The sequence below is a fragment of the Rattus norvegicus genome, chromosome 3 (assembly GCF_021556685.1).
Source record: "Rattus norvegicus strain SHRSP/BbbUtx chromosome 3, alternate assembly SHRSP_T2T, whole genome shotgun sequence".
NCBI classification, from domain to species: domain Eukaryota; kingdom Metazoa; phylum Chordata; class Mammalia; order Rodentia; family Muridae; genus Rattus; species Rattus norvegicus.
The window spans coordinates 106,289,021-106,311,093 of record NC_141536.1 but is presented as its reverse complement, the minus strand read 5'-3'; the positions used below and the strand labels follow the sequence as shown (position 1 = coordinate 106,311,093).

Below are 22,073 nucleotides of genomic sequence, written 5' to 3'. Positions count from 1 at the left end.
CACACTTGTTTTGAGTCAGGGTCTCTCTCTCTCTCTCTCTCTCTCTCTCTCTCTCTCTCTCTCTCTCTCTCTCTCTCTCTCTGCCTTTCTCTGTCTCTACTACCCTCTCAACTCCCCTCTGCATGCCCTGAATAAACTCTATTCTATACTAAACAAACAAACAAACACCTCTGGCTGCCCATTCAAGGTGCTCCCAGGAATGCTGAGAAGAGGTCATTGCTCAGCTAACCTCCCATTTACTTCATTCCTGGAGAATCCTCCCTCTGCCTCTCTCTTGTCCTAGAGCATAGAGGTTAAATACTTACTTTTGGGAACACTGTATTGGAAGAGCCTAGCCACAGTTATCTAGCACATGCCAGGTTCCTCACAAAGAATTACTTGAGAAGCAGGGACTTCTGGTCAACAACTCCCAATGTTTGTTATCTCTCAGCTAATCTCTCTCTCTCTCTCTCTCTCTCTCTCTCTCTCTCTCTCTCTCTCTCTCTCTTCCACACACACACACACACACACACACACACACACACACACACACACACACACACACACACCATTTAAACAGTTAAAGCTAATCACAGCAAGAAATATTTGAAAAGCTACTTGCATGGCATTTAATTCAAGTCTAATTAGCTATGTGGGAACCTGATCTGTAGAACCAGCAACAGGTTTTTCAGGACACTTGTTCCAGGAAGGGCCTACCTCATTCCATTGCCCTCAGCCAGCAGGGCTGTGGCTCTGCCTCTCCCAGTTTCCACCCCAGCAGAGGCATGATGTGCATGTCTCCTATTGCAGAGGCCCAGGTGCTCACACTGAAACTAGGTTGCAGGTGGAAATACTGGGAAGGAACTCTGTTTCTGGGATTTCTAATCTTCAAGAGGCTCACCTTTCTTTGACTACTGATTCCCAGGCTCCCTCAGGGGTGAAGAGATGAGGACCCAAGGAAATTTTGGCAGTGGGTGCAGAAAGCTTCTGTTCCAACTTAAATGTCAAAAATGTTTGCATTTCCCAAAGTCCAGTGGGAGTTATTACTGTTGGGTGGTGGGATTACAGGTATTCTACACCTTCACAGTTGTCTACAAAGATTATATATTATCGTTAACATGGCGAGTTACTGGGGTCTAGTCTGCTTATGAGAAGCACGTTATGTTTAACTCAGAAAATTTAGGAAACAGGAAGAAAAGGTTTCCTTAATCATACTCTATAAAGATAACTGTCTACACTCTGTGGCATGTCTTTTCTAGACTTCTCTCTATGCAAAGATGCTTCATTGTTTGTGATCAAAAGGGGGAAAAAGTAAACATTTAAAAGGCAAAGCCTTGGGTTGGGCATGGTCACACATGCCTTTTTAGACAAGGCAGGTCCATCTCTGTGAGTTCCAGACCAGCCGGGGACACCTACTTAAGACCCTATCTCAAAACAACAGAAAGTCTGAACCACCAATATTAGTAATTTAGAAAACAAAACAAAGCTTCGATTCTTTTTTTTTGTTTCAATTTTATTGTTTTGAAACAGCAACTTAATAGCTTGGAAATGTTCCTAACAGCCCAAGAGCCTGCCTCTGCATTCCAGGAGGTTTGCAGTGCGGTGCCTAGACCCCAGCCCTGGTTCCAGGAACTTTTCTTACCCACATCAGCCATCAGGTGTATCTCTCTCTTAAGACTTGGGACAAGTGATATCCATTCAGAGAGGATGGTAGACCTAAGGGTCACCATGTGGAAGGGCTGGGCTCAGACAAAACTGCCTGTTAGTTCTGGGATGTTTGGGGGCTTGGTAGCATGCTCAGACAGACTGTAGAAGCTTAGAGGGGTCCTGAAATGCCTGACTCCTGGGCCAACCTCTTAGCACCCCCTCCATCTGGCAGACTCAGACCCTGCCTTTAGGAGTCGGATCTCGGTAGTCTTTGTCCTCGTGCATCCCTCAGCCACCCAGTCAGTTCCAGGCCATGGCAGGGTGGGGAATCAGGAAGGTGATGAGGATTCGGACCTGAGAATATCCCACCATTTCCTGTCATGGGGCTTAAGGACCTAAGTGTGCCAATCCCTTCCTAATCGTCACCTAAAAGGGAACAATACAAGGACATCTCTTTGTGACGTAGAGGGGCAAACCTGGCATTTAAACTCAGGTGTGGTGGGCAGTGCTGAGCTCCAGGCTGCAGGCGGCTCCAAGCATGCACTAAAGTAGGAGCAGCTCAGCCAGGAGGGTAGGGGCCCACAGGGCTGCTGCTACCCTCCCTTACTGCCATCCACACCCATGGTACCCATGGAAACACAGCCACCCTCCCCTCCTGCCAGCTGCCTGCATTCAGGCAACCAGATCTGGCTCACCTCCTCTAAGCCAAGGCCTGAACTGATGCCAGGCTGGCCAGAGCGGCTGCAGGAAGAACTGGGATTGGGCAATTTGGTCAGTCCAGGTCCCAGCACAGCTTGGGAGGACTACCACAGGAGCCTCCATACCTTGCTGCCTGGGCTGTGATCAGACGGGGCCTAGTAAGCCAGCGCAATGGCCGGCAGAGCCAGGGGGCCCCAGCTGTCCTCTGCCTGCAGGTTAACAGCTACTGTGAGGCAGTAGCCCTTGCTGCAACAACAAAAGCCTCTGGTTCTCGTTGAGGGGGCTTTCTGGCTGCTGCTCCAGCTGCCCTGGTGACTCGGCCAACCCTCCAGGGCTGAAGATGTACCGACAGTCACTGGGGATGCCACCTATTGCCCCCATGCCACTGCCATCCCCCGCCTCGCTGCTAGACTGCTCTCCACAGGGCAGCTCGGGACTGCCATTCTCAGCAGGCTGCCCAGCTCTCTCAATGTTGATGTACAAGGGGTCCTGGCTGGTGGACAGAACAGATAGGTGGCCCAGAATGTTCTCCAGTTCCATTCGCAGGCATGTGAAGCTTGGGCGCTGCTTTGGGTCGGCACTCCAGCACTGGTACATGAGATCATACCTGAGGTAGGAAGAAGAAAGGGACATAGTAGCCACAAAGCAGAGGACCTCTTAGTCATAGACACTGAGACGGGAAAACAACCTTTTTTTCTGGTTTTTCTAGACAGGCTTGCTCTGTGTAGCCCTGGCTGTCCTGAACTTCACTCTGTAGACGAGGCTGGCCTCAGAGATCCACCCACCTCTGCCTCCTTAGTCCTGGGACTGAAGGCATGCACCACTACCAGGCTGGGAAAACAATTCCCTAACTAACACTACTGTAGAAGAAAAACTATGCATGGGGTTAAAATGCATGCATTTCGTGTATGTGTGTGTGTGTGTGTATAAATGCATACATGCTCATGCATGTACCACAGCATACTTGCTGGAAGTCAAAGGACAAGTTTCAGGGACCGGCTCTCTCCTTCTACCACATGGGTCCAAGGGATCAAAGTTAACCCTTCAGGCTTGGCAGCACCTTTACTGGCTCAGCCACCCTGCCAGCCCTACACGGAACGGTTCCTATTTGAAAATACGGAAATTAAAGCATGGAGAGGTGGCTCAGCAGTTCCTAGTAGAGCCTTTGCGAGGGACCCAAGTTCACCACCTGCTTCTGCCTCCTGAGTACTGGGATTACAGGCCTGGGCCACCACCGCCCAGTTTAAAAAGAAGTCTTTAAAAAAATACTACTGCAACTTGATAAGCCAAAGTAGGCTGATATCCATGGGAGGCCTCCCCTTCTCTGAGGAGAAAGGGAAGGGGGATGGAAGGAGGGAGGGACGGAAGGTGAGAGGAGGGACTGGGAGGACAAGCTGCGATCGGGATATGACAGAAATAAATTAGTAATAGTAAAAATAATAAAGAATATGCAAAAAAATCCCTAATGAAGTAGCAAGTAACAGAGCAGGCTTTCATGTGATGCACAGCTGTAACCTTGGCACTCGGTGGGTGGAGCCCAGAGGACGGGCACCGGTTTGGGGCGGGCTTAAGATACAGTTTGAGTATGAGGCCAGCTAAAGTAACACAGCAAAGCCCTGGTTCAAAAAATAAAAAACAGGGGGTTGGGGATTTAGCTCAGTGGTAGTGCGCTTGCCTAGCAAGCACAAGGCCCTGGGTTCAGTCCCCAGCTCCGAAAAAAAGAAAAATAAAAAAATAAAAAAATAAAAAATAAATAAAAAACAGGACTGGAATGCAGTCAGTTGGTAGGATGCTTGCCCAGTGTGCACAAAGGCCGGGGTCTGACCTCCATTACCTCATAACTGCTACACTGCTGTAATTCTGGCACTTGGGAGGTGGAGGCAGGAGGATTCGAAGTCTAAAGTACCTCTCAGCTATACAGCTGGTTTGAGTCTGGTCTAAGATAAGTGAGACCATTGCAAACAAATTCCCCAAAGTCACATAACTATGATTTGAAGCCACAGAGGCCAGTGCCCAGCTTTTTTCTGAGCTGTCTCAGGAAGGGACTAAAATAAAAGTACTTTTGTCTTACACAAAAAGACTGGAGTCAGGATTGTTTTTCTTGTCTTTTGACCTAGGGCCTAGAGTATATTAAGCAAGTACTCTCCCACTCAGTTATCATATCCCAGACCCTGGACTCAGGGTTCTTTTGAGGGGGCAGACATGTATATTCCCTCTTTTGTCCCAAGTCTATGTGAGGCAGCACCCACTCATGTACATCTTCAGAAAGTTTCCAGTCCTCTGTCTCTGCCAAGAATACCCTGCCGCACTTCTTTCTCTATCCTTCAAATTCTCTTACAGCTCTCACTGTTTGCATGTGCACAGACACACACACACACACACACCCTTCTCCCCTTGTGGGGAAGGTTTCAAACAAAGTGCAATAAACAATGCCTGACTTTTGTCCATGGCAAAAGCCCCAAGTACTATCTCACAAAAAGCCTTCCTAATCAGGGTTCCAATTGCAGAAGAATCATGCCAGACCCCAGGCAGGCTGTGGGAATGGTCCACAACTACGAGTGTATGGCCAGACTGGGATATAATTCTCAAGGCTGTGCTAGAGGCCAACTGGCGCCCTTTCACAGGCTGCCTGGTGGGAGGCCAGTGTCCGCCCACCCTTCATTGACAACAGCAGCTCCAGTCTGGGAGAAGGCTGAGCCAGGGTCTGTCCCTACTGCTCCTCACAGCGCACACAGCTTCTGCAGCTCTAGAAGAGGGCTGAGACCAGTGCAGGCACAAGGAGATCTGAGCTTTCACCGTCAACAATGAGCTCTGCTGCTGCTTACACTTAAACTTCCATTTGAAATGTGAGTGAGGGGCTGGCTGTGCTCAGCGGAGGGGCTGGCTGTGCTCAGCGGAGGGGCTGGCTGTGCTCAGCGGAGGGGCTGGCTGTGCTCAGCGGAGGGGCTGGCTGTGCTCAGCGGTGGAGCACTTGTTTATCATACAGTCCCGAAGTTCTATTCTTAGCACCACAATAAATAAATAAGTAAGTAAATGATTTAATTCTTTTTCTTTTGGTGCCTAGGCCCAGGCACTTCAAACCCACCGCCGATAGAAGACTACTGTCATTCAGGCTCAGCTTTTATGTGTTCTCATGGCTGCAACATTCTGGAGACCCAACCCCCAAATCACAAAAGGAACGTGTATTTAGTTCCCTGGACCACTCTACTCTGTGTTGATTGGAGTTAGGCAGTAATACTAGAACAGACCAAACACAGTTGATTTCAGGGTTCAGAGCATAAACACTGAAGCCACAAGGATCTGGGTTTGAGTGCTAACTTATTCACATAATAGTCATGTGTCCCTGGCCGTGTCATTTAACCTCTTTAATCCTATTTCCTCATCCACAAAATGAAGAAAATAAGCCTTCTCCTTATAGGGCGAACAGAGGATTGCCTGGGAGAATACCTAAAGGGCTCAGCTAGGTCAGTGACAATTATGTCACCCTCTCAAAAGGGTTTGTTTAACCTATTTTGAAGTCCCGCCCTGCTCCACAGTACTTTGGGTTGGTAGCAAAGAAAAGGATTGGTTTTCTTCTTCCCAGGATCTCAGGATTCTTCTTCAAGGGGAAGCTGAAACCAAGGAAGAAGCCCTGCTCCTTCCCCAGCTTATCCTGGTCAAGAAAAGTCAGTCAGTCAGTCAGTCAGTCAGTCAGTCAGTCAGTCAGTCAGTCACAGGCTGCTTGTTCTTCCTGAGGCCCTGTGCAGCACTGTGGGAAGAGACAGGTTACAAGACCCAGGTTTATAGACCCAGGTTCCCAAAAGGTGACAAGGAAACCTGGACTGCCACTCAACTCTCTCCTCTGCCTTTCATGGTTCCTGTTTCACTCAGACTGGAAAAGCCAGGGGCAGGAAATACGGGGTAATAGCCAGGCATGGTGGCTCATGGCTGGGACTCCAGAGTTTAGAGGCTAACCTGAGCAGCCTAGGGACATTGTCTCAACATTCTCCCATTCAGAAAACAAAAGAAAGGGGGTAGAGGGAGAATGAGAGGGGGAGAGAGAAAGAAAACAGGGAGTTTCCGGGAAAATATGTAATATGAGGTAGAGATCAATCCTCACATTCAACCACGAGGCCCAAAAGAAGGACTAACAAAAGTAAGGTAGAGGTTCTGAGCTCATCCTGGAAGACCTGCTACAGTAGCAGCCATGAGCCAAATCTCCTTCTATAACCCACTACCCAGGGTACTCACACTTCCTCCATGCACTCCGGAGGCTGCTTCAGGCGGTTCCCGCCGATGAGGTAGTTGTAAATCTCAGCATTTTCGATGCCAGCATATGGCGTCTGCCCACGAGTCATGATCTCCCACATGGTCACCCCGAAGGCCCACTGGTACAGAACGAGGGTTGGGGAGGAATGTTACTGGGTTTCCTGAGCCAAGCAGAGCCGCATCCTGGGATTCAAAGGTCTCATAGCTAGACAACTAAAGCTCAAAGAGCAGAACTTTAGTGGTCCTTTTGGAGTCCTGCACATCCACCCACACACTAATCTACCCTATTCACATTACCAAGCCCCACTGGGCCACCCAGCTCACCACATCGCTGTGTACAGTATACAAGTTGTCAGCCAAGCTCTCCAGGGCCAGCCACTTGACAGGCAGTTTGGAGGCACAGCCCTGACGATAATAGTCCCCGCTATAAATTTTCCGGGAGAGTCCAAAGTCAGCCACACACACTGTCATGTCCTCTGCCAGCCTGAGAGGGGTATTGAGAGACAGACTCAGTCTTCCCCATGCTCAGAGTCTTATTAACCCCATGCATAGGAGGTTCTATCCAAGGCAGGAGGTGACATCAGCAAGTGCCAGGAGGCACTAGCTGTCTCCCACCCATCAGGCCACCAGAATTCCTACATGCAATTCCGAGCTGCTAGGTCTCGGTGGATGAAGTTCCGGGAGCTCAGGTACTCCATGCCACAGGCAATGTCCACCATGAACCGGACGAGGGTCTGGAGGGGCAGGTTCTGGTAGACAGACAGGACAAGATCAGGTTGAAGCTCTCCACTCTGTGTGGGGCATAATGAATGAAATTCTCTGGCCTGAAAGCCTAAAGACTATCATAATAACCACTGAAAAGGAGATAGGACCCTCTAAGGAAGCTGTGGCAAGCCTGCCAAAGAGCTGCAGAATCAAATTTCTTCCCCCAAAAACATCTTTGCCTGATTTAAAATTCCCAGCAGGGCTTCGAGGAAAAAGGAAGCCATTTTAACTGTAGTCAGGCTCTGACCCCTCTCTCCATAAGCTCCCTGAGTCCTGCCCTTTCGGCAAGCCTCTTCTCCCCAGCTTCTGTCCCTTTTACAGGGATCGGTCTCCCACCCAGTTCCTCCTGGCCACCCCCACCTGAGGCACTCACAAAAGGGTTCTCCCCAATTCGGGAGGCGAGCAGAAAGGCATGCAAGTCTCCGTGCTTCATGAAGGGCAGGATGACCATGGGAATGGGGAGACGACCTTTAGCCCTGCTCCGGAGGCTCACTCCTGGGAGACAAGGGAAAGTCAAGAACTGGGCACACAAAGACCTAAGGACAGCTAGGTATCTGCCACAGGCCCTCCCTACCTCCTGGCTTCCATCTCTAGCCCTGGCACTGTTACTCCTGCCTGGGGACTACCCATGAAGGGCTCTGCTCGGCCTGCTGGCCCTTGCTCTGAGTGTTACCTCCTCTGTTTCTCCTCCGCCCACATGAGCAGTTTGGAGCTCAGCTCCTTCCAGCCAGATTTCAGACAGGACCTCACCAACTACCTGCTTGCTCACTGGGTAGCCAAACTTTTCTCCTCCAGGCTACCCTCTCACGTTGGTGGAGCATATTTTTAGCCCTATTCTATATCTGCCTCCTCCAAATGGGCTCACCAACAAGCTTGGCCACGTGTGGATGGTCAAACTCCTTCATGCAAGCTGCTTCTCTCAGGAACTCTTCTATGTCGCTTGAGGCAATGATGTCAGCTGGGAGAAAGGAAGGGGAAGGAATGGAAACAAGACTCACCACTCACTGCCGCCCACCCAGGGCTCCTAGAACTTACAGAAGCCCTGGGCTTCACAGGGGGCCAGGGCTGGTGCTTTCTAACTTTTCCTTTGCCTGCTAACAATTCCCACTTCACTTTTTTATCCTTTGTTTGTTTGATCCAGGGCTCACTCAGCCTGGTTTCAGACCTGTGATCCTTCTGCCTTACCTTACTCCTCACCAGTACTAGAATCACCACTCCCAGCTTGAGTTTGTTTGTTTTGTTTTAAGATTTATTTATTTATCTTATGTCTATAAGTACACTGTAGCTGTTTTCAGAAACACCAGAAGGTTGTGAGCCATGGTGTAGTTGCTGGGAATTGAACTAGGGACCTCTAGAGTGCTCTTAACCACTGAGCCATCTCTCTAGCCCAGGTTTGAGGTTTTTTTTTTTTTGTTTGTTTTGTTTTGTTTTGTTTTGTTTTTTGGAGCTGGGGACCGAACCCAGGGCCAGGTTTGAGTTTTTAAATTCTTCTTTTAGGTCCCACTATATTGGCCAGGCTGGCCTCAAACTTGTAACAATCCCCTACCTCAGCCTCCCCGGGCCGAGATTTCCCTTTAGGAAGCTGGCCTTTCCCGTAGGTTTTGGCAGCTCAGGAGCTGCACCAATCACAGCTGTAATCACGAGAGTGAACGGTGAACACCGTCACCGCTGACGGCAGGGAGCAAAGCTGGGGCATGGATCTTTGCGTGGGCTCATGCTCTTGAATTATTCACGTGGTGCAGTCAGCATCCCTGCTCGTGCTGAGTAGCTTCTGGGGAATCTCAGGCAGAGTGGCGCCTGCTCCAGATCAGTCACTCCCTTAACCCCTCTCCCTACCCCGACGAATGCTATTGTCTAACTCACCTTTCAGCATCTTCACTGCCACTTTCACAAAGGAGCCATCTTCCTGCTTCAGCTGGGCTTCCCGCACTGATCCAAACTCTCCTAGGCAGGAAACCAACGGACAGGGCAAGATACCTCAGGCTCGGGGTTGGGGATTTAGCTCAGTGGTAGAGCGCTTGCCTAGCAAGCGCAAGGCCCTGGGTTCGGTCCCCAGCTCCGGAAAAAAAAAAAAAAAGACACCTCAGGCTCCCTGTGCCCTTCCCTCTCAGGCTACTCTTCATACGGTCATAAAATCATTAGTTAAGGAAGGCTCTTAGAGGAGACTGTGTTGGGAATGGCTCCTTGCCTTTAACCATGATGATTCCTTATCCCTAAATCAGGCACCCATATGTATACCTTGTTTATAGGAACTAACCCAAATTCACGCCCTGGAAGCAAATGGAACAACCCACTCAGAGAGAGCAAACTCATGCTGGTCCCCCAGAACCCCCACACCTTTGCCCAACATCCGGCCGAGGGTGAACTGCTGCTCTGGGATGAGGACGTCCTCCAGCTTCTCCTTCAATTCATCGCTGATGCCCAGGCTATCCACTGCAGAGAGGAGGTGAAAGGGAAGCAGAGCTGCAGTCAAACCCACACTCCAGCCTACTGTCTCCCCCAGCTCTCCGCCCTCAGCACAGCGCCTGGATCTTCCACAACTGTGGCGATTAAACTCCACAAGCAATTTAGGGTGTCCCTTTTCATTACTCCAGGACTTATCAAGGTTCAGGCACTTTAGCTGGATAAATGAGTTGGTAAAAGGTAGCCTGTCTTTTTCCTTTTATGCTGCTCCAGCACTCACATGTAGCTTCAATGCGTTCAGGCCTTTCTCGATTGAAAGACCGGGCTGCCCGGAAGTGTACAGCTGGCTCCCCTCGGGCCATGACACTGTCAAAGGCTTGCCTAAAGAGAAACCCAGGACTTCAGGTAAATTACAAGGCCCCGTGTTACCGCCTCCTTCACTGGCCACAGTCCCACTTCCTTACCCGAACCGCGTCTCCTTGCGTCTCTTCCGAAGCAGGATGAGGGCCAAGGCAGCAGCTGTGATCAGGGCGGTGAGCACACCCAGGACCACAGGCACCCAGGATGTACGGCTGTGAGGAGGGCCCTGCCTCCCTGTGAGAGGGAAAGGCAATGTCATGAGCTGGGTTGACACCAAAATGTCCTTTCAGAACTGTCCCAGGATGGCCCCCTCACCTAGCCTTCCCAAAAGATTCCCTAAGCCCAAGCAGGGTGTTAAATCAAAAAGACCTTAAAGATTCAAGAGTTTGCACCTGAGCAGTGACAGGCTCTCACTGCTATCATGCTATCATCTGCAGTGTAACCAAAGCAAAGAGAGGAAAACCAAGACCGAAACACCAACCCTACTCTCATCCCCACTGCTTGACTCCTTAGTGTGTGTGTGTGTGTGTGTGTGTGTGTGCACGCGCGAGTGTGTTAGAAAAACCGGTGCCACTAGCCTCCTCCAATCAGTCGGTGTAATCCCTGAAAGCCTTGTGCCCTATGCCTTACCTGCATGGTCATGAGAAGACACCACCAGTGGTTGACTCCAGGGCCCATCACCAATTGCATTGGAGGCACACACACGCAAAACCAGGTCCTTCTGGGGATCCCAGTCAGTCAGATTGGCCGTAGTTCCTTCCACCATCAGCTCATCCTGTAGCCAGGAAAAGTCCCACCCTCACACTGAGCCTGAGGAAGCCTCCAGCTGGGCTGGGAGGGCAGAAGAAAGTTCAGCTAAGGAATCAGGGAATTTTAGGGGAGCAGTGAGTGTGAGGGGCTATAGAACACAATCCCCTGGGAGTCACCACATTCCTGCCGTGGACTGAGTGGGGGAGGCCTCTCTGAAACACAAACAAGCCTTGCGGCTGCAAGAAGATGACAGGAAGTCGAGCTGGGACTGTGGACAAAGCCTTATCTGTGCCCCCCTTCTGCACCACCCCCCCCCTTGCAAGGGCCGGGATAGGCTTCCTGATTTGCATACAAAGTGGCCACAGGGCTATCCCAATGGAGAGACAAACCAATGAGACAGGAAGCTGCCCTTGCCAGGAGGTAGAGGGTATTCTGACTGTCTGTAGGAGTGCCAGACCCTCCATGGACATTCTAAAGCTTTTCTAAGTCTCGGGGCAGACACTCCAGCACAGTAGGGGAAGCAGAAGGGATCGTCTCTCTTACCTGGGTTCCATTTTCTTGGACCCAGGACAGCTTATAAGGTCCCAGGGGGCCTTCCCCAGGGTCCTCAGGAATCACTTCTTCCCATTCCAGGATAAGGCCTGAGTCAGTACGAATGGCGTGGAAATTCTGAGGGGCTCTGGCTGGCGCTGTACCAAAAGAAAGAAAGCTCTTAGGATTCCCTGCCCTCCCTACCATCATGATCCCACACCAACCAAGAGCTGAACAGCTTAGAAAGCAGAGGCTGAGGAAAGGGCTTGCCTCCCAGCTGCTAACAACTCTGTGTTGGAAGAAAAGCCTAGGCAGGACAGAAGCAGCCCAGCCCCCACATCTCTACAGTGTGACTCTTCATCGCCCTGGTACTGCTTGCCTTTCCCTCCCAGTCTCCCTTATCAGGCAGAGAACTTCGAGCAGATTCCTAGGACTTGCTGTGCCCTTACCTTGATGCACTTTCCCACGAAATATGTATATGGCTCCTTTTAATTGTGCAGGTCTTACTCTTGCCTGTCACCCAGGCCTTTCCAACCCAGAGCCCAGGGGCCTTATGAATGAACAGATTCATACACTTACTTAAAACATGAGTTCTCTTTTTAAACTAACTTCTGCAGTTCTCTAGTCTGAGCTTTATGGATAGCCTTGGTTACACTGTCAGATCCCAGCAGGATATTTTCTTTTCTAGGGGTCTTGGGGGATTGAACCTCTAGTCAAGAGATCAAGCAACCAATGAATAAGAGTTGTATCTATCCTGTCTTTTCCAGTTTGCTTAGCAGTCCTCCTATAAGAACTAAATACAAAGTGGTGTGCAGTAGGTGTTCAATAAGTGCTGCTGAATGAATGATGCCTTCCCTCTCCAGTCCTGCCCCTCTTGCTGAGTTCCTTACCTAGGCCCTTTGTCTGAAAGGGCACCCAGTCGCCATAGGGAGAAGGGCCCAAGGCGTTGGCACAGCGAACCCTAAGGCTGTAGTTGGTGGCAGGGGCCAAGTTCCGAAGCAAGCAAGTAAAGGGTGGCACGGGAACCACGACAGCAAGGGCCTCCCATTCTCCTGGGGCATGTGCCACCTTCGGAAACCAAAACCAAAACAAACAAACAACAAACAAACAGCACAGAAGCGATGATTAGATAAGCAGTCAAGTCTCGGAGATGAGAGGGAAGACGGGATAGGTATGGATGGCATGGGAGCTTGAACAAATGTTTCCTCCAAGTCTGTCAGCAAACAACTGCCCCAACTTGTCTCCACCCCAAGACCATCGCAGGTTCACACTCTGTATCTGCAGATAGTATTCCTTTTGCTTGGAATGGCCTGCTACTCCTAGAGAAGTCCTACTTACTCTGAGGCCGAGTATAAGCTCAGGTAGTAGACTGTTCTCGGGCAAGGAAGGCACTGAGTACAATACCCAGCAAAGAGTGGGGGAGTCAAGACAGGTGTCCCTTTTGCTGTTGTTTTTGAGACAGGATCTCACTGTGTAGCCCTGGCTGTCCTGAAACTCATTCTGTAGACCAGGCTAGCCCCACACTGAGAGATCTGCCTGCCTCTGCCTCCTGAGGGCTGAGATTAAAAGCATGTGCCACTATGCCAGGCTAGTATCACTTTCCTGATGTCTCAGCAACTCCAGAAACCTATGCTTGCCTATTTGTACTTAGTGCCTGATTGTTCCAGAGTACCTGCCATCTCTGTTTACTTGCTGCCCCAAAGCTCAGAGCTTCTCAGAGTGAGAAGAATGGGGGGCAGAGAGCCCTGTGAGCTGGCTTCTCTCCTTACATTTTAGGGGCCCAGAACAAGAATACAACCGAAGGCTTGTGTGTGTGTGCCTGGGGAGACAAGTTCAGTAGCAGAGTACTCAACATTAGTTCAAAAAGCTGAGTTCAATCCTTGGCATCCCCAACTCTCAATACACACAATCCTCATACCCCATGGTTCAGTACTTAAGCATTAAAGATCATCCAGCACACGTATTTATTTACTTACTTACTCAGAAGTGTTGGGGACCACATGCAGGCTTTATGTGAGCCAGACAAGTGCCATTCCATTGCGCTCTACTCTTGGTCTAGCTGCTTCTCATTGTCATAGTCTCTCTGACCCTCTCCCTTCCTCTAAGGGGGTTTCAGGAGCTCAGGCTGGCCTTGAATGCATTCTACAGCTAAGAATGTCCTTGGTAACACAATGCCTGATTTAGGTGGTGCTGGGGACAGAACCCAGGTCTTCCTAGCTGCTAAGCAAGCACTCTACCAGCTGAGCTACATCTCCAGAACAACCCCCTCCCCCAGAACCCTGGAAGAGCTGGGCCTCAGGAAGGAGCCCTCAGCATGTGGGCTTCCCGTGCATGGATATAAACAATGCTGGCTGTTCCCCACCATCAACCCCCAGTGGCTGCCATTAGACACAGAAGTACATACATCATAGCAAGGTCTACCTTTGGAAGGAAGGACCAGAGAAGAGGCCCATTCAGGCCTTAGACTCAGACCCAGAGCAGCCAGGGCAAGACATTCTGAATGTACAGTGTTATGTGGCAGTGAGGATGAACCAGATAAGCTTGTCCTTTGGCCCTGAAGACTCTGCCCTTGGGACAATGGGCTGTGGCCAGGGTGAAGCCAGGAGAGGGCTCATCCTGTCTAGGGGACATGATTAGAAAAGTTTCAAAGGTTCTTACTAAAGGACTGGAATACATAGGCACAGAAGTGATTGCTTAGCATGTGCAAAGCCTTGTGTCTATTTCCAGCACAGAAAAATTAATTAATTAATTAAAATCGCCAGGGTTTGGCACCCTTTCTCGTCCTCTTGTTCTCTTTAGGTGCAGTGGCAGGATGTATGAGGGAGGAATATCGGCTATGTTAAAAGAAAAACTCTTGGGGTTGGGGATTTAGCTCGGTGGTAGAGCACTTGCCTAGGAAGTTCAAGGCCCTGGGTTCGGTCCCTAGCTTCGGAAAAAAAAGAACCAAAAAAAAAAAAAAAAAGAAAAGAAAAAAAAAAGAAAAACTCTTTGATCTTCGTGCTGGTACAGGGTTTGCCTAGTATGTGATAGACTTGGGTTTGATTCTTAACATTGGGGCGGGGATGGGGGGGAGAGACTGAAAGAAAGAAAATACTCTTCTAGACACCCAAGCCTGCTCTGGATATGCTTCGCTTCCTAGCATAAAGAAGTCACAGGCCTGCAGCCCGTCTGCAGTGTCTGCCACTGAACTTAAAGGACTAGGAGAAGCATCTGAACAGAGCTGCAGACGCAGACTCTCAGGCAGGCCTAGTAAGTGTGCACGGCTCAGCCTACCTGTACAGTACAGGAGTGCAGCAGAGCTAAGCCATCAGCACCCGGCACCCAGGCCACACTAGCGTTGCTGCTGGAGATCGTTGTTACTGTGATGTTGAAAGGAGCTGCAGGCGGTGCTGTGGATAGGGACTTAGTGTCAGCACAGAGTGAAAATATGAGGGGAGGGAGAAAGGCATAGGAGTCAATGCTTGATTTTGTCCCAAGGCCTGGAGCACCTCCTAAAGACTAATCAGCCCATCCAAGGCATGTGGGGCATAAACCAGCCACCAGTAGGGCACTGTTTATACCTGGGAGGGGGCCCAGGCTGTGGGCAAAGGCTGGCTACCCAGACAAAGGGCCTGACCAAAGAATAAGAGGGCAAGGGGTGTTCTGGGACTACAAGAGGAGAAACTGGCAACTGCCCAGCTTCCTCAGATAAGTGCCTTTGCATACTGGCTTCTCTCCTCTGTCCCTCCCTCCTCCCTCCCTCCTCCTCTCGGCACCAACACTTTGGGTACCCTCTCTGCTAGGCTGCTGCCCCACCCCCATTCCATCTACAGAAGACAGAAACAAGGTTGAATAAAAGCCTTGACCATCTCCCGCTGGCTCCTTCCTTCCCTCCCTCCCTGGGACTCTGCTTCGTGATGGGAAATCTGCTGTGACGTCAGGATTCTATTTCTGTCTCAGCTGTGGCAGGGTCTCAGGTGCTCCCACTAGGAATGGGAGCTGTGCCAATTACTCCTCACCTGGAGATTCCTGCAGAGCCACTGCACGCTGAAAAGCCAGCCAGTTCTCCTGCTAGACAGCTGGCTGAGACCACCCCTGCCCTTTCTCAACACCCCCACCCCCTCCACCCCGGCCTGTGTCCCCCTACCTTGAAGGCGAATAATGGCTGGTCGGGAAGTGGCCAGGCCTTTTATGTTATGAGCTTCACAAGAAAACTCTGTGCGCTGGGTCACTCCTGGGGCCAGAAAACCTTAGTCAGCCCCCCAAGCAGCCACTCCCACCGAGTTTGAGTTTAGGAAAGAGGGACTTCAATTCAGGTTCTTGCCAGAACATCTTAGAAATCCCTCTAGCCAAAGGAAGGGGTTGGGCAGTGGGGTATGGTGAACTGGAAGGAGGACTTTGCAGTCTAAAAGGCTTGGATGGTGCCGTTTCCCCATCTGATGAATGGGAGAATTTTAAAGTAAGACTTAAAGTGCACTGTGCACAGCGAGAGCTCGGAAAAATGTTGTAACTGCGCCTCCCACCTTAATCCCACCTCCCACAAGCAGCACAGGGCACCTCCCTTTTCTGGCAACTCCCTGATTATGCACACCAGAGCCCTTTTGTTCTCTGCCCCATCACTGGAGACTCAGCTCCCCACGTCTGTGTCTTGTCTACCCAACCATCCTCAATTCTTTGTTTTCCTCCATTCCCCATGGTGCCCAGCACAGTGTGGTACGTGCAGTAGGAGTTCCACTGAGTGCTTATTATTACAGGGCTGACTGCCTGAGGGTCCTAACCACGCACATGTGGAGGGAAGCTGGAAGCTGCGAAGCAGCCTCCCCCTCTCTGAACAGATCCTGCCTTGGCACCAGCAGGTCCTACAGTACCTCTATCAAGATGCAAGTCCCTGGGGACTTCCCTTTCATGCTCAGACTCATCTGGAAACCGTACACTTAGTTTCACAGATCAGCAAATCTCACAAACATGTGATGGATAAGCTCAAGTTCTTGGGGGAAATCTAGGAGAATGTGCAGTGTGGCCGCTTGGGGTCTAACAGTATAGGATATGAACAGATACAGTGATTCAGGAAATTTTCTAGAAAGGCCCATCAGGTGAGGAGGCCCTGTATTTTTGTGCTGGCCTCCTCCTCCCCTTTACCCTCCCCCATTTCACTTTCTATAGCCTGAGCCGAGTCTTCTCCCAGTTTGCCAGACACTCCTCCCTAGCTCTGCGTGGGCTGGTTTCTGGCTCCTTCCCTGGGGAGGGGGAGGATGGGTGTCCCTGATCTCATATAGTTCCTCTCTCATGGCCAGCTGTGCAAGGACCAGACTGTTGTGGGCGCGGAAAGGAGGCCCCAGCACCCTCCTTAACCACACAGCAGGATCACACCTAATCAGCCCACCTAGCCAGCAGAGCACATCCAGCTAACAAGCTTAGCAACGGTACGGCTCACGCACCCTGACACTGGGATTTGCTCTGGACACTCAAGCGACAAACTCAGATTTATGCAGATCCCAACACTACGGTGCCCCACCCACCCCCAGGGCACTGACCCAGCTCACTCTTGGCTCAAAGACCCCTCCTGAGGCTGCTCACCTGTTACATTTAAAACAGAGGGAGAGGAAGCAGGTCCCCCAACCTTAGTGGGTCCTCTCCACCAGAAAATGGTTACGGGTTCTGGTGGACCCACAGCCTCACAAGACAGTTGAAAAGGGACATTGGGTGGCACCGCCAGATCTTTTGGTTCCACCGTGAAGAATGGCACACCTAGGGAGGAAAAGTGAGGGGAGTTAGCCTTGCCACCTCTTAGCTTCCTACTGCTCAAATCGCAAGTTCATTTCCATTTGAAGTACTCCGTAATGGGTAGTCACCACCGGACCCTAAAGAATGGGTCAGCTGCAGACAGTTATCAGGTGTGAGGAGGGGGCGGAATGGGCTTCCTTTTCCTCATCTTCCTCTTCTGCTGCCCCCTTAGGCAAGGCAGACTCTACTGCCAGCCCCCACAGTCCCTTCCCAGACTTGCTCTGACAGTCCGTCTCAGAGTACCGGAGAGGCCGGGGTTGGGACGTGGGGGAGGAGTACCCTAGGAGGGGGAGTGGGTGGAGCTTTAGCAGAGTTCTGCTGGCAGGCCCCAGCTCCGGTTCAGGGCCCTTTGTTACTTTCTTAGTCACTTTGTTTCCCAGGGCTGCACAGCTCTGAGCTCCAGCAGCTGCGAGCCTCCTTCCCCTCCCCCAACCCTCCCCCTTTGGTAGGTCCATTTGGCAGAACAAGGTCCAGCTTCTGATGAATGCTTGACAGTTTGAATGCTTGACAGAAGGCTGAAACAGACTGGACGTCAGAAACTGTGGGTCCTAGTAGCCTCCGTGGTTCCAGCAGGTAGGGTCCCTATAAGGTCTGGATGAACCTGCAGAAGTGGCTCTCAGCCTGTTGGTGGAGACCCCTTTGGCGAACTTCTAGCTCCAAAAATGTTTACATTATAGTTCATAATGATAACAAAATTACAGTTATGAAGTAGCAACAACAACAAAAAAAATATGGTTTGGGGGTCACCACAACGTAAGGAAGTGTATTAAAGGGTCACAGCATTGGGAAGGTTGAGAACCATTGGCCTAGGCCACAGAAGGCAGTAGGGCTTAAACTGAGCTCTCTTCTGCAGAGTTTTAGTCTTAGCTCCAAGCTAAATGGCCCACACAGCTAGTACTGCCTTCTCACCTTCAACAGTGAGCCATACTGACTGAGAGATCTTGGTTTCCTCCCCATCCTTCACCTGGCACCAGTACAGGCCGGCATCAGACCGCTCCGCTGACTTTAGGCTGTGGAAACAGGATATCAGGCTTACTTTTCAGAGTCAAGAGAGCCAGATCCTTTAATCCCATCACCCTAGAGCCTGAGACCTGACTGTGAGTTTGAGAGTAGACTTGTCTACACAAAGAGAGGGTGAGCTTGAAGCCAACCAGTGCTACATAGTGAAACCTTGTCTGGAGGGAAAAGGGGGGGGGGGCAACTCTGCTGAGCAGACTTAATGGGTTTATCATGGTTGTTTTCTAGAAGGTTCCACAGTTTGACAAATTTTAAGACCACAGACCTCTAGACATCAACAAAGCCTCAGTTCTCAGGACACAGGCTGTCTGTCCCCCAGCTGTCATCCCACTCCCTCCTCCACAGTCCTGCACCTGAGTAAGCCAATCCAGTTCTGTTCGCTTATTGAGATGGACACCTGGCTTGCATTCTGGACCACAGCGCCATCCTTCATCCAGTGTATGTCAGGGTCCTCCATCCCTTCCACACTGCAGTTAAGCTTCACTGGCTGCCCCTGAGACACTGTCATCTTCACTGGGGCTCCCATGAGCTTCAGGCCTGAAGGATGGGAGAGGGGATGTGTCTGCATGACTGAAATAGCCCTTCTCTCTGGGAACATCTCCCATTCACTCTCTTCTAGAAAGCAGTGTCTATATTAGAAGGTTCATTCTCAGCACCAAAGAAGCAGAGGCAGGATTCTGTGGGGAGGACGGTGACCTGAACCCAGGCTGGGAGAGAGGGTATGACAAGACTTCCAGTTTCCTGTTATTGCTCAGTTCCCTTAGCACCAAGGACTTCTTCCCCATAGCTCCCTAGTGCCCAATCGCCAGAAGGCAAACCGAGCTGAAACCGTGGAGACTTGTCACCTCCCGGAGCAGGCATCATCCTGGGCATGACTGCTCTACCCAACCAGTGCAACAGGCTGCCAGCTCTCTGCCCAGGGTGTCAGTCAAGCCCATGAACTGCTGCCAGTATCCCTGACTCCACCCTGTAAAATGAAGGGAGGCTGAGGAAAGGAAGGAGGGAGTGCTCCCCTGAAGTGGAGAACATATGGCTACAAAACCACGTCAGATCAAACACATGGCAGCCTTCCTGGCAGCCGCCTGCTCTATTAATACCTGAATGTGTGCTGGGGCGGGTGTTAGGAAGATGGAGGGCAGAAGGGAGGGGTGGGGCCCTAAGCAGAAGCCCCAAGACCCCCCCCCTCCGAGATACTGTAGCATCAACAGGGCCCACTTATTAGACTCTTACCCTCCTCAGGCAAGGGTGGACACACATAAACACACGCCCACACGCACACCCTCCTGGCATGTTTTTAAACAGATGGGCAGGTGAAGAATATGCATGAAAGAAATCCAGACCTGTTCTCTCTGCTCTTTACTGTGTCACCCTAGGTAAATTCCTGGGCTCTCTGAGCATCAAATACGAACCTCGAAGCTCGAAGCTCGCAAATACTTTCCACTCTTTATCTTCCCTTCCTTGAGAGGCTAATGTGGCAAAGAACTCAGTTTAAAAAAAAAAATGCTAGCTGGCTGGCTGCTGCCGAAGAAGCCCGAAGAAGCCCGTCTCAATCCTACCCTTTCACCCTCACAGGACAAGGAGACATAGCTTCACACCCCTACTACACCCAGCAGTTCCAGATGTGTGCGGTGTGAACTTGCGGGCAAAGGTACTGCCCTTCTGTCTCAGGGAAATGCCTCAGTGGCTATGTGGCCACGTAAAGCTAATCTTCCCAAGGAGCAGTAACCTTCACTCAACCCAAGCTATTCAACATTCGGGTTTCCGGGAGCGCCAAGGGCCACAGGAACTAGAGTACGGCCAGAGGTATTTTAGAATCCAGCACCTTCTCAGCCCTGGGTGCTCAAACCCAGACCCTGTAGTTTCAAAGTGGGACCTCGGGGGTGTGCGGAAGGCAGAATGGGTCCTCAGGACTAAGGGAAAGGGAGCAAATAACTAGGAACATAGAGGCGGGAAAATACAGTCCTAAGCACCCCCGGCTGCCCACACCCCCCACTCCCTTCCTTTGCACCGAACCAGCCCCGGACGCGAGAAAGTTGGGGGCGGGGGCCGCGGCCGGAGGTCTGTCAGCCCACACCCGCTGCGTCCTAGCTTCGGCCTTCCAGCCCCGGCCACCGACCCCAACCTCTGGCTGGCCCAGGCCCGGGTCTCGCCCGCTACCGTCCCTCGGCTTCGCCCCTCAGCCGTGCCACTTATCAGCCCCCCGCTTCCCGCCGCCTCCCGGGCCACCCCTACCTGCGGCCGCGGACCCTGGGAGCAGCAGAGAGGCCAGCCCCGCCAGCAGCAGCGGCCGGAGCCCCGGCCGCCCCATGCTCCGCCTCAGCGCCATCGGCGGCGACGCCGCACCATGCCGGGCCCGGCCCGCGAGCGCCGAGTGGAGGGCGGCGGAGGAGGGGCGGGAGGCTCGCGGGAGGGGCGGGGGGCGGCGCTCGGCCGGGGCGTCCCGTACCCGCGGCCGGCTGGAGCCGCGGCCACCGCCGTCAGCAGCGAGGAGTCCCCGGGGCCGCGGCTGGGCCACCGTGCTCCTTCCACAGCCGCCGCCGCCGCCGCCGCTGATTCATGTTCTTCAGCGAGCCGCCGCCTCCTCCCGGCCCGCCCGCCCTCCGCGGAGCTCGTGCCGCCCCCCCGCCCCCCGCGCGCAGCCCCGGTGTCGAAAGCCGAGCGCTAACCTCGGCCCTTACCTCCCGACCTCCCGCCCACCTCCAGACCGCATAGCCCGACCCGCGTCCCGGCCACTCCGCTGCCGCTACGGAGGACCTGCTTCGCTCCCTGGACAGGCACCCGGCCACGCCCCTCCTTTCCCCAAATACTTTCCAGTCTCCAGAGCGGCACCCCGGATTCTCTCCTCAGAACCCCGCTTTTCCAAGCTCCTGCCACACCCCAACACTGTTCTGAATCCTGACCTCAGACTCTCGCACAGCCCTCTCAGAACACAAAGCACCTACTAAACACAGCAACCCTCGTGTGTCCCCAAGACGGCTGTGACAGCTCCCTCAGGATCTACTAGCATCCCTGTACCTCTTTCGTTGAGCTTTTCACCCAGTTTAGCCTCCCTTTAATCGCCAACTATTCTATCGAAAGACCATTCTCTCCAGCCTACCTTCCCAACGTGTTTTACAGTTTGTCGTCCATCTAGAGTTTTCCAAGATCTGTTTAGTAATTCTCAGGTGTCCATCCCCACACTAGACTACGAAGGCCAAAGCCAAATCGCCGTGTATTGGGGGGCTGTCATTCTTCCTACTTGCTTCCTCTTTCTACCACCACCCCCCCGCTTCTGGGACATAGTGTGAACATTGGCATTGTCTTCATGCTAGCTAGTGAAACATCTGCTATTATTAGTAGACCACCTTGCGCACAGTAGGCACTCCATAAATAAATAGGCAGATCCTTGTTAAAGGAATGAATAATTGCATGCTCCACAACCAGTAATCACTGGAGGTGGCCTGCCCACAGACATCCTGTCAGGAAGATGCAGAGCTGGTTCCAAATCGCACCTGCCAAGTCCTCTTCTTGTCCTCACCTCTTCTTGCTCCCTGAAGGCCAACCCACAAGGTCCTTTCCAGGGGTCCCAGATTGGGAGAAAGAACTAGCCAGTGAGATGTCCCATGCACTCACTAGATCTTTCCAGGGATTCTCCTGAGCAGTAGGAGCCTCCCTCTTCCTCCACTTGGCCCATCAGTGCTTGTTTATTAATTATCTTAATGATAACAGCACTGCTGGCTGCAGCCGCAGACCCAGCTGGGGGCGCCCCCAGGCGGCAGCATAGAAAGACACTTGGCAACTCTGGTCAACAGTTGGATAGCAGGGGCCTGACTTCCTGCTGAGCGCTCTGCCAATTTTCTTGGGAACTCTTGAATGGCTCCAGGACGCTTTCCTGAAGGGAAAAAAAAAAAAGAAAAGAAAAGAAAAGCACA

At 51.8% G+C, this 22,073-nt stretch overlaps 1 protein-coding gene across 2 annotated transcripts; it reads right to left on the bottom strand.

Moving 5' to 3' along the window:
• Positions 1–1,483: 1,483 nt before the first annotated feature.
• Positions 1,484–20,938, bottom strand: Tyro3 (TYRO3 protein tyrosine kinase). Of its 2 annotated transcripts, none has more exon segments than NM_017092.1 (19): positions 1,484–2,932; positions 6,556–6,692; positions 6,898–7,057; positions 7,213–7,322; positions 7,712–7,833; positions 8,204–8,296; positions 9,202–9,282; positions 9,676–9,771; positions 10,022–10,122; positions 10,206–10,335; positions 10,732–10,876; positions 11,395–11,540; positions 12,273–12,450; positions 14,656–14,771; positions 15,509–15,595; positions 16,939–17,109; positions 18,055–18,155; positions 18,516–18,699; positions 20,395–20,513. In NM_017092.1, coding segments are annotated over 19 exon segments (2,643 nt in total). In that variant the 5' UTR covers positions 20,489–20,513; the 3' UTR covers positions 1,484–2,541.
• Between the last annotated feature and the right edge of the window lie 1,135 nt (positions 20,939–22,073).